Raw genomic sequence first — 13,049 nt, forward strand, 5'->3', positions numbered from 1 at the left:
GTTTAAACTCTGATTCCGTCGTTAAACAACACTACATGCAAAAGAAAATAAAAAGAAAAGGAGGGGTCAAGGTTGATTGTTCAAAAGCAGTGACATTAATGTATTGTCCTTTGCAATACTTAAAATCACCTACTTTTACGAGTTAACTTTCACTGCAGGGTTGAGTAAGCAGAAGGCTAGAGAACAGTGGAAAGACAAGAATTCAATGGTGGGTCAGGTAAAAGAAACTTGGACATGTCTTTTCCCACATGCTAAAGAATAACTCACCTCATAATGCGATGTCATCAAGATTGTCTAAAGCCTGATCAAGAGTTACCCTTATCGAGAAATAATAGAAAAAATTGTAATATAAACCGAGTGTCCTTCGGATACAACTCTTTATCTTCGTAAGGTAGTATTAAGAACCGGGTATATACTACCTTCCCATACCCCAGTTATGGGAATACACTGGTGTTTACCCGAAAAACGGATAAAGTTAAATTTATACGTGGTTCTAAGGATACGTGGTATAACTTGGTACAAATCGAAAAAATAAGTAGAAATATATTGAATATTGACTTGTAAAAGAGAATGGACACAAACCCAAATTGAGTAGAGAATGATTGATAAATGAACGAGATAAATCAATATAAAAAAGCCCAAAAAAATGATAATATTAGCTAGATGCTATGTAAATCTCAATAATTTCTGAATATGAGAGTGTCTGAATATATGAATGAATCTGTGAATGAATAAAAATAAGTCCCCTGAATAAATGATAATCTACTCGTAATATAGTGGAGGAATCTTACTTTGGATATAATTAAAAATACTTAGTGGGGATCCCATGATAGATTAATTAATTGACTTTTTCTTGATTTCCGCCGAAATTCTCTCCCCAAATGCGATTATAACGGCTCTTTTGTCCCTTGGCTCGAGCCCGAACTCAGCCTCTCTCGATCATGATCGGTCTCTATTCGCTCGACCTCTATCTGGGCTCGATATCGATTTTGGCTGATCCCGACCTTGGTCGGTTTCTAGGGCTCGAACTCAGCAGCCCGACTTCACATCATAGCTCGATATTACTGTAGACAATAAACTTGCGTCAAAAAAATAATCGAGACTGAAAAATATTGCAGCAATCGTAGTATTTGATTTCAAATAATTTGAGTGTACAATCTCTATGAATCCTCTGATTCTTCTTTCCAATAGTAAATAAATTCAAGGGTCTTCGAGCTTGATCTTGAATATGTAGTTGCTGCCACGAACGATGATCTTGTTCTTGAGCTTGAGCTTGATTGCTTGAACTTGAACTTGATTTGTTCTTCGTTCTTGAGCTTGAACTTGATTTGTTCTTCGTTCTTGAGTTTGAACTTGATTGCTTGAACTTGAAACTTGTGGAGGAATTTGCAGTGTTTGATCCACGAGCTCTTTCTTGCTTCTTGTTATAACTTCTGGTGTCTTTTTTGGGTTATGAAGACCCCTATTTATAATTGTGGGAGGGAAGAGTTATGATAAGAACAAACTCTTTCCGACCAATCAAATTGAAGTGTGACATGACCGCAATTTGATTGGCCAGAACATGTCACTTGCACATATGGCGCGATTTTATTGGCCTTTTAATGTGACTTGGTATGCCTTGTCATTTTTCCACGTGGCATGATCTTATTGGCTCTTCTGCCTGACTTGGCGTACCACGTCATATGACACGTGGCACCGAACTGGGCCTCTAGGAAGATGACATCTTGGGCTTAATGAAGAGAGCTCATCACTTTAGCCCAATTAAATGGGTTAGCCCAATGGATTAAGACTTATTTTTTTAATCCATATATATTGGATTATATAATTAATTCAATTATATTAGCCCATAATATTTGTTTGGACCAATATATCTTGAATTTAAAATATAGTCCAAATTATTTTATCGATTTAGATTCGATAAAATTTTAATGCTTACAAATTATTTTATCAAAGACGAGACTTGAATTATTGTGTTTAAATGAATGAGCAACTCGCACGTCGCTTGTCATAGAGATGAAAAACTATAAATTCTCAAGCTTTTCAAAGTAAACCGTTTTTTTCAGTGTATAACCCATGCCAAGACCTTAATTTAAATCAACTAATTCATGTGAGCAAATAGCAAAATCAGAGATAAGCTCATATAAGACAAAATAATGCATGGAAACTTTTTGTGCTTTCATTTGCAAAGAACTGAGCAACTCAATATGAAAAGATTTGTGAGTAGTTTCCACATTAATGTTGGACGCGTCGACGACTGCTTTTTCCCCCAGCCTTTACGTGGCTTAAACAAAGGAAGCTATTTGATTCCTTGTTGAAGTCAGCCACTCACAGCTAATCCATGTTGGAGACAAATTGTAGTTGCCGCCTTAGCACCGATCCCATATCGACAAAAGGATCTTCAACGTCACCTTTCAGCACTTATATAAAGTCGTCTGCTCATGTTTATTGAGCATAAACCCGCGGCATTCTCAAAGTCGATCTTACTTCGACTTCTAACCTTTAGGAAGCCTGCGCAAAGGTAATTTTTTTTTTTTTTTTTTAATTCTTTTGTGTGTTCTATCTTTTTTTTTTTTTTTTTTTGTAGGTCGAACGAGAAGGATTTGTTCTTGTTTAACAAGATGGTCCATGCATGAAGAAGACAATCTTGGGGTGTGAGGGGATGAGTACTCATCCTTGCCCGAATATTGGAGAGATTACTCTTAATGTGGCTCGACTATCGGAGTGATTACTCTTAATGTGGCTTGACTATTGGAGAGATTACTCTCAAAATGACCCGACTATCGGAGAGATTATTCTCAATATGGCTCGACTATCAAAGAGATTACTCTCAGAATAACCCGACTATCAGAGAGATTACTCTCAATGTGGCTCGACTATCGGAGATATTACTCTCAAAATGACTCGACTATCGGAGAGACTACTCTCAATGTGGCTCGACTATCAGAGAGATTACTCTCAATGTGACACAACTATCGGAGAAATTACTCTCAATGTGACCTGACTATCAGAGAGATTACTCTCAATATGCCTCGACTATCGGAGAGATTACTCTCAATGTGCCTCGACTATCGAAGAGATTATTCTCAATGTGCCTCGACTATCTGAGAGATTACTCTCAATGTGCCTCGACTATAGAAGAGATTACTCTCAATGTGCCCCGACTATCGGATAGATTACTCTCAAGAGACTTATATGTCCACCTTAAGATTGGAAAACATAGTTTCCTTTTAAGGACAAACCCACGAAGAGGCCAACTTAAGGTGCAAAGGGACTTATATGTCCACCTTAAGATTTGAAAGTTATAATTTCCTTTTAAGGAAAAAACCCACGAAGAGGCCAACTTAAGGTGCAAAGGGACTTATATGTCTACCTTAAGAATGGAAAGTTATAGTTTCCTTTTAAGGACAAATCCACGAAGAGGTCAACTTAAGGTGCAAAGGGACTTATATGTCCACCTTAAGATTGGAAAGTTATAAAGCTTCAACTCGAAGAGTTCGTGGACTTGACGACATTGACTTGAATATTTGGAAACTTTGAAGATTTGACGGACTTTGCAGACTTCAACTTGAAGAGTGGCGAACGTGAAGACTTCAACTTGAAGATCGACAGACTTGAAGATTTCAACTTGGAGACTTCAACTTGAAGATCGACGGACTTGAAGACTTCAACTTGGAGACTTGGAGGGTTTAAAAATTTCAACTTGAAGAGTAGCAAACTTGAATACCGGAGGACTTAAAGATTTGGTGAACATGAATACATAGTAAATCCCTGAACTTCAGTGCAAATACTTGATAGCCTCCTAAAAGACTATAATCGCCCTATTGAAGACACTGGTTTATCATGAAGGCTTTCCCCCTATAAGTCATATGAGATCCAAAGTTCAAAAGAAGAATGAAATTTCAACCTGATTTTCAAGTGTTGTTTGAATGAATTACTTCCATCATACTTCATTTGGAGAACGGCTAGGGCAATATATATCTTTTGAACTTATGCGATTGAACTCAGAATGAAACTCTAAGCTGCTTGCGTACCTCGGTGAAGAGGATCAAGTCATACCGAAGTTCAGAATGGGTGAATAGTTTTTTATTTTTTTATGTCCTAACTTTTGCCTAGGCCGCCCCTTTCGAGGTTTTCAACCTAGCGGACTTTTTTTTGGGTGGACCGTACACAGTTTAGACTCATGCGGGCCAGGAGTATAGGAACATGCAGTTTAGGCTCATGCATCAAGGAGCGTTGCAACTTCAAGGATAATACTTTTTCAAAAACTTTCCATTGATAGGGCCGATTCTCATGCCATCTGCATCAACTAGCTTGTAAGCCCCACTTGAATAAGCTTCTTGTACGACATATGACCCATCCTATTTTGAAGTGAACTTCCCTACAGGTTTATGGGAAGTAATTATGGGTCTTCGTACGACAATGACTTGATCTCCTACTTGAAAGGATCTCGGGCGAACTCTTTTATTGAAGGCGCGAGACAATCGAGCTTGATAACATTCAAGACTCTGGTGAGCTTCCAACCTCTTCTCATCAAGAGCCTCCAACTCTGCTAATCGAAGTCAAGCATTTTCTTCATCAGTGATCCCTTCTTGAATAGCCAGTCGTAATGAAGGTATTTGACGCTTGAGTGGCAAGACGACTTTGACTCCATAAATGAGTGAATACGGAGCCGCTTGTGTTGGCATGCGGTGAGTCATCCTATATTCCCATAGAGCTTCTTCCATACGGTCATTCCGATATCGTTTGGATTTGGAGACGAATTTCTTTAACAAGTTGCATAGAGTTTTGTTGAATGCCTCAGCTAGACCATTTGCGGCAACATTGTACATCGAAGAGTTGCGTTGATTGAAGCCAAAGAGATCAAAAATCTTGTTCATCAACCTATTATCGAATGGCTTTCCATTATCCGTTATTATGTAACGAGGAATGCCAAAGTGATAGATTATGTTTACCCGGATAAAACTTGCAACATTTTCCTTCTTTATCTCCTTAAGAGTAATAGCTTCAGCCCATTTTGAGAAGTAGTCAGTTGCAGCCAAGATGTATAGGTGCCCACCAGAGGACTTTAGCAGTGGTCCAACAACATCCAATCCCCAAGCGTCAAACGGCCAGGATGCCACAGTCGGGTGCAACACTTCAGGAGGTTGATGAATAAAATTCGCATGGAATTGACAAGCCTTGCATCTTTGAGCATAGTCCAAGCAATCATTTACCATCGTTGGCTAATAATATCCCATCTTTTTTATATGGAAGTGGAGCTTTGATCCAGACTGATGTGACCTACATACCCCAGAATGTGCCTCTTGCAAAGCTGGGAGTGCTTCTTCTTACCCTAAGCATCATAAGAGTACTCCCTCGAATGACCTTCTGTATAGAGTATCTTTGTAGTAAAGGAAGCGAGGTGCACGATGACGGATTCCAGTCCTTCTCCTCGGATTTTCCGGAAGTATCCCATAGCTTAAGTAGTCGATACTGGGTTGTCACCATTCCTCTTTCTCAGCTTCAGAAACAGTGACAAGATGCTTGAGTTCATTTCCTTCACCTTCAACCTCATTTGGCGATGGTACTACCCATTTTTGGCAGACAGTAACTTGCGATTGATAAGGCAGGGTTAATGATGAAGCTAGGGAAGCTAAAGCATCAACCTTTTTGTTTTCTTTCCTTGGAACATGTTGAATAGTCATGTCACTGACCCATCCCATTAAATTTTTAGCATAATCATGATATGGGCGTAGTTCAGGTTTCTTGACCTCGTAACTACCTAAAAGCTGGTTGATCACCAAGTGAGAGTCACCAAAGACTTGCAATTGCAAGCGCTTCATTTCAACATCTATTTCAAGCCCAAGTATTAGTGCTTTATACTCAGCAACGTTGTTAGAGCAGAGTTGCGTCAACGTAAAAGAGTAGGGCAGAACTTCACCTTGAGAAGTGACAAATACTACACCAGCACCAGCTCATCCACGATGTGCAGCACCATCAAAGTACATCTTCCATGGAGGTTGAACTTTAATGACCATTGCGTCATCATCAGGCAGTTCATTAGTTAGCTCCCAATCATCAGGTATAGGGTGATCTGCCAAGAAGTCTGCCAATGCTTGTCCTTTTACAACCTTCTGAGGGATGTACAAAATCTCGAATTGTTCAAATTAGAGATACCATCTCGCTAGTCGATCACTAAGAACAGGTTTTGACATCACGAACTTGATGGGATTTGCTTTAGAAACAAGACGAACAACAAAAGCTTGAAAGTAGTGCTTCAACTTTTGAATTGAGAAGACTAACGCCAAACACAACTTTTCAATTGGCGAACAATTCAGCTCATTTGGTGTCATCATCATGCTCAAGTAGTAAAAAGAGTTTTCTTTCCCCTCACTATTTTCTTGGGCCAACAGCACTCAAACAGACCTTTCTTGGGCTGAAATATATAGTATCAACGGCTTTCCAAGTATAGGGGCTACTAAAACTGAAGGCTTCATTAAGTAGGATTTAATGCTCTCAAAGGCATTGCTACACGCTTGGTCCCATTTGAAAGGGACACCTTTCTTCATAAGGCGACTGAATGGTTGGCACCTCCCATCTAGGTTTGAGATGAATCTCCTAAGGTACGCTAACTTTCCTTGTAGACTTTTCAATTCGTGAATATCCCGAGGCTCAGGCATTTTCAAAATTGCATCTACTTTGTCTTGATCAATTTCAATCCCTCGATGTCGGACAATAAAACCAACCATTGTCAAGTCTTTCAAGTGGTCACCCATCTTTCTTGATTTTACCACCAAGTCGTCCACATAGCATTCGACATTTTTGTGGAAAAGGTCATCAAAAATATTCTACATAGCCCTTTGATACGTAGCACTAGCGTTCTTCAAGCCAAAAGGTATTACCATGTAGCAATAAATACCCTTGGGGATGCGGAATGCAGTAAGCACTTCATCTTTTGGTTCTATGCGAATTTGGTTATAGCCTGACGAACCATCCATAAATGACATTGTCTCATACCCAGTAGTAGCATCGATTATCAGCTCTGGAATAGGAAGCGAGAATTCATCTTTGGGACACGCATTGTTGAGATCCCTGAAGTCGACGCACACTCGAATCTGGCCATTCTTCTTCCTTACAGGGACAATACTTGTAACCCACATTGGGTATTTAACTTCCCTAATAAATCCAGCTTCAATGAGTTTGATAACTTCGATTTCAATCAGGGGAACCAAGTCCGGCCTAAAGCGCCTTTGATCTTGCTTAATAGGACGAGCACCATTCTTGACCACAAAGTGATGGACTGCTACTTTAGGGTCCAAGCCAGGCATTTCTTTGTAACTCCAAGCAAAGATATCCCTAAAATCCTTGAGTAACTCAATATAAATGCTTTCTTCATCAACTTCTAGTAAAGCACTTAGGTAGGTGGGTCTTGGTTCTTCATCAGTGCCAAGGTTAACTTCTTTTAAGGCATCAATCGTTGCCTTCACCCCTTCTTCAAGTTCCGGGGGAGCATCTTTCGCATCTTCATCTTCTTGAGGGTTCCCATCGTTGAAGGATATGTGATAACACGATGAAACATCATCCAATTTCTCGTCATCCTCCATTAGAGATAAAACACCATGCTTGCCTTGTGCAGTACCATGATACGAAGAACCCACACTTTCTTCGTCTTCATCGCATTTTTTAGTGTAGACCACAGTGTATGGCTCCACCTTCAGTACCTCATCACACGAAGCCATGACTTTTGTTTGTTGCTTCATTCTAGAAGGAACTAAACTTTGGAAATCTTAAGAGGTCTTCCGAATTTTGGGCAAAGCGACTGTTTGTATTTCGATAATTTCTATGGAACTTATTCCCCTTCTTTAATGGACCCAATCTCTCAAATACAGAAGTTCTCACAGTTGATTTTCCAAGTCGATCAAAGACAGGAGGCCTGTTAGAAGCGGAAAATTCGTCTTCTATAGTGATATAATTGTTGCTCGCCCTTCTTATGGAGATGCGCACTGGTGACGGTTGCTTGTATTCCAAACCTTCACGTGGTTGCCTCGTCGCATTTTCTGATGGGAGATTCCCTAACTTTGATGGCTCATTGGGATTGTATCCAGCTTTTACAAATAGCCTGTAAGAATTAGGATCAAAACCTTCATCTGTTCGCTTTGTAGGGAGTGCCACATTCTGCAAACAATTTTTGGCTACAAACCCTGCAAGTGGCTTTGAGGACAACTTTACTGCCTCAATTCGTTTTACCGAAAGAGTTAACTCCTTTAGCATGTTAGTTTGGAGATTAGATGATTCGCCTTCATCTTTCTGTATTTTAGGGACATATTAGAGTGTAGGACTTACTTTCTTGCCATAAGACGCAATGTCCCCTCTATGAGATTTATTCGCGTTGGGTTGTACCTCCTCAGTAATAGCTTTGGCTCTACCAGCAGTCACCTCAGCTCTTTTAGTTATGGGCTCGTCATTCTTGCTTTTCATGCCATCATCAACTTTTAGATCTTTCATAATGCGGTTCTTCAAGTAGAACTTTTCATCGGCAAAGTGTGACTCAGCCTCGATGAATGGCTCATCATCAGCAACTATATTCTTCTCGGCTTTACCCTCGTAGTACTTTAAACATTGATGGTAGGTAGATGGAATCACTTTATTCTCATGTATCCAAGGCCTTCCGAGCAATACGTTGTATGAAATCTTTGCATCGATCACATGTAACCATGCACTTGATTGCATATCTTTAATGTTGATTCCCAACCTGATCGCAACTATGGCTGTTTATCCCCCTTGGTTGAATCCTTGGATCATCACATGACTTTCTGAGAGTTCGTTCATGGGAATACCAAGTTCTTTCACAGTGCGAATTGGCAAGATGTTCACTGAGGATCCTCCATCAACCAAAATTCGATTTACCCTTTCATCACACATATAGCCAACTAGGTACAACGGGCGGTTATGAAGAGTGTCACCTAGTAGAAGGTCGTCATTTGTGAACGTAACGTTTTCCTCGCACGCGTTAACTTCTTGATGGATAGACTCAATGAGTTTTTTTGGAGATGGTGTCAATGGTAGGTCTTCACTCTTTTCTTCCCCATTATCAGCATTGCAACAAGAGGCCTCAATACTATCACGGGAAATCTTCATGCGAAACCAACACGTAAATAAATCCTCCAAGGTCACTAGATGTCGTAGCTTTTGAGAATGGTGCACCTCCACTTTTGCTTTCTTCAAATGCTTAACCGAATTCCATTTCCTGAGTCCCTTCACCATTATTTTCCTTTTTGGTTGTTCTATTGATTCTTTTCGTGGGCTCCTTTTGTGGTGCCTACGACGAGTCACCAACATCCAACCTTCATCATCATCAGATTGATTGACTTCAACTTTGTCGTTCTCCAGTAATTTTTCATCTTTACTTTCTTAAAACCATATAATTCATCCGGACTGAATGAGCCAAAGGTTATAGAGACTTGGTTTGAGCTTGCTTTCTCATCTTTAAGCACGATCTTCTTTTCGCGAGCCAAGTCCATAACTTTGTCCCTAAAGACAAAGTACTTCTCCAGATGGTGGCTCATAAGTCGATGGTATTTGCAGTAATTCGGGTCATTTATTTTCCCAACTTTATTTGTTTGCTTCATCTCCGGAAGCTCAATGAGATTTAACTTGAGGAGTTCTTCAAAAATAGCTGGCACATCAGAATCCAGAAATGTGTACTCTTTCTCTTGCATTTATTTTAGAGTCAACTTTCCACTTGGCTTATCTTGAAAAGAAGCGGATTTCATACTCTGCTTCTTGCTCACTTTCGTCGTGAACTTTACAGGTGATGTGTTGACATTCATAGCTTCTTTGATTTCAGACTTGGGTACGAACTTGCCCCACTTCCTGATTTCTTGCTTGTCGTTCCCTTTGTGAGGTTCATAGATGGGCAACCTTTCATTTCCAACAGAGTCCATGCTCAATTCCATGTCATGGGCACGAGTTGCAAGTTCTTCAAATGTGCTAGGCTTGATACCTTGCAAGATGTAGCGCAATCCCCAATGCATGCCTTGGATGCACATCTCTATGCCAGAAGCTTCACTAAGCCTGTCTTTACAGTTGAGGCTTGATTCCTCTAACGATTGATAAAGTCAATGACTGATTTACCCTTTTATTGGCGAGTATTTGTGAGCTCCAACATGCTCATAATGCGCCTTGTGCTATAAAAGCGATTGAGGAACTCTTGCTCTAGTTGATCCCAGCTATTAATAGATCCCGCCTCGAGGTCTGTATACCAATAAAAAAACATTTCCTTTTAGCGAGCGGACAGACTGTTTGACAAGGTAATCTCCATAAGTCCCAGCGTTGTTGCATATCTCAACGAAGTGCGCCACATGTTGCTTTGGATTGCCTTTACCATCAAACTGTTGAAACTTTGGAGGTTGATAGCCAACAGACATGATGAAAGATGTTGAATCCATCCAAGATATGCACACTCGTTTCATCTCCATCATTAATGATCTTCACTGTCTTGGTGAAACTATTCCAAGAAACAAGCTTATCAGAAAAATCCTTAGTATTCTGCCCAGTTCTTGAGAAAGCAAAGTGAACGCCATTACAGAGGCGAAGGACTTGCAGACACTGACCATAGATGAACTTTTTGGCAATCGGAAAACATATGAAATGAAGAAGAAGAAGAAGAAGAAGAAGAAGAAGAAGAAGAAGAAGAATGAAAGAAGAGAACCCAAAAGGGAGAAGAACCTGGTCCTCAAGATAGACATCAATGATTCAAGTGGTGAGGATGGTGATATGGCTTAATTGAAAAGACGATTCCAGAAGATGGTTCGCAGGAATGGAGGAATTCCAAAAACGGGAAGTTCTAGCAAGCCAAAGAATTATGACCTCTGTCATAAATGTTGCAAGCCAGGACACTTCATCAAGGAGTGCCCTCTCTTAAAGCAAGATCAGTACAAAAACAACTTTGACAAAGCAGTCAAGAGGAACCGGGTTCCTAATAAACGCTTCAAGAGAAAGAATGTCACTGACAATGTTGTAAAACAAGCTCTTGCTGCATGGGGAGACTCCTTAAGCGAATCTGAAGAAGAAAATGATCATGGTGATAGTTCAATGATGGCAGTAGAAAGCGAAGCAACTGAGTATGACTCAATCTTTGCCTTGATGGCTTAGTCTGATGATGATGAAGATGACGACGATGATAAGGTAAATTTTCTGGATGTTCAGAGAAATCTAAAATCTTATTCTCCTAAAAAGCTCATGTCTTTAGCAAATGTGTTAATTGATGCTTATCACAATCTTATAACTAAGAAAGATGCTTTATATGTGGAGTTAGGAGAAGCAGAACAAACCAGAGATGACTTAGTAATCGTGGTTGTTGACTTAAAGGAAACAATTGAGAACCTGAAGAAAGAGAAGTATGTCTTAGATGAAAAAATTTCAAATATAGCACATGAAAAAGATAATCTAATGGTCGCTGTGGTAGACCTAAAAGAGACATGTGGGTGTGTAAGAAAGGAAAAAGAAGTCTTAGCTGAGAGAGTTGCTAACATTGAGCATGAGAGAGATGACCTATTAGTGGTGGTAGTGGACTTGAAGGAAATAATTAGAGAACCTAAAATAGAGAGTAGGCCTGAAAATTCTCAAAAGGAAAAGGAAGTTACAAGTGAGGCACACATTAAGCTTGAAAGTGAGTTAAATTCAGTGAAGTCTAGTTTGTGTGCTGAGCTTGAGAAAAACAAACAACTTCATGAAGAACTAGGAAAAGTGAAGAGTGATCTTGAAAAATCACTCAAGTGGACTTGGTCCTCTGATGCTATCACTGGCATGTATACCAATAATGGGGAAACAAGCAGTGGATTGGGTTCCAAAGGGAAACGATTTCCTATAACCCTCATAGCAAGTATGTTACTGTACTTGATAATTGGCTTTGCACCCACTGTGACAACACTGGGCACTTTAAAGAAAACTGTAAGACCAGATTTCAGTCACAACAGAAAAACATAGTTTTTGCTGAAAAAGTAACTACTGGTAGAGAACCTGGTCCCTCATATAAAAAACGCATAATGCCTTCTTGGACCAGAAGATCCCTCATTCACCCTTTTCCTCATTACAAGGGACCCAAACACGTTTGGGTTCCTAAGTCTAACTCCTAATTCTCTTGTGCAGGGAATAGTGAAAGGAAGTAGCCTACAATGGTACATGGATAGTGGCTGCTTAAAGCACATGACTGGAAGTACAACTGATTTCCTTTCACTTAAAGACCTATAAGGAGGGAGTGTATTCTTAGGTAATGGCAAGAAAGGATACATTCTGGGAGTTGGAAGGATTGGGAAGTCTCTCTCACACTCAATCAAAAATGTGTACTACGTGAACGGGTTGAGGTACAACTTGCTAAGTGTTTCCCAGAGCTGTGATAAGGGAAACAAGGTGGAATTTGTGTCACAAGTATGTACAGTCACAAACATAGTGACTGGTGAGGTGGTGCTAGTAGCAAAAAGATACAAAAATATTTATGTTGCTGATTTTGAGTCTCTGCAGAATGGTGATCTCAACTGTCTAAGTGCTATTAATGATGATGCTGAATTATGGCATAGGAGGCTGGGTCATGCAAGCTTCACGTTGCTGAACAAATTGGTCAGGAAGGACCTGGTTCGTGGTCTGCCCAAGTCAAGTTTCAAGAATCACAAAGTGTGTGATGCATGTGTAAAAGGTAAGCAAGTCAGATCTTCATTCAAGCCCAAAAGGGAAGTCAGTACCTCAAAGTCACTTGATCTTCTTCACATGGATCTATGTGGACCCGTGAGGGTGGAAAGCAGGGGAGGAAAGAAATTACAAGCTACAGAAAAAAACTAGCATCTCTAAACAGCAGAATCTAACAAAAGAAGTACGGAAGGTAAATGACATAAGAGAGAATAGAGGGGGACTCCGAGGTTTGCGGACGTGGCAGATGTATCTTGAAGTCTCCGTACAGCAGCAAATCACTCTCAGCTAATAGAGGGGATGATAAGAAGTACCAAGATCTGCACACAAAACATGTGCAGAAGAGTAGCATGAGTACACTACAACGGTAGCCAGTATGTGCCAAG

The 13,049-nt window shown here is 40.1% G+C and overlaps 1 protein-coding gene across 1 annotated transcript; it reads left to right on the plus strand.

Moving 5' to 3' along the window:
- Positions 1-10,785: 10,785 nt before the first annotated feature.
- LOC138898131 (uncharacterized) lies at positions 10,786-12,816 on the plus strand. Its single transcript, XM_070184168.1, has 4 exons — positions 10,786-11,082; positions 11,134-11,931; positions 12,130-12,196; positions 12,251-12,816. The coding sequence occupies exons 1-4, from the start codon at positions 10,786-10,788 to the stop codon at positions 12,814-12,816; spliced, it is 1,728 nt and encodes a 575-aa protein (XP_070040269.1).
- Positions 12,817-13,049: the final 233 nt, after the last annotated feature.

This window comes from Nicotiana tomentosiformis, chromosome 8 (genome assembly GCF_000390325.3).
Source record: "Nicotiana tomentosiformis chromosome 8, ASM39032v3, whole genome shotgun sequence".
Classification (NCBI taxonomy): domain Eukaryota; kingdom Viridiplantae; phylum Streptophyta; class Magnoliopsida; order Solanales; family Solanaceae; genus Nicotiana; species Nicotiana tomentosiformis.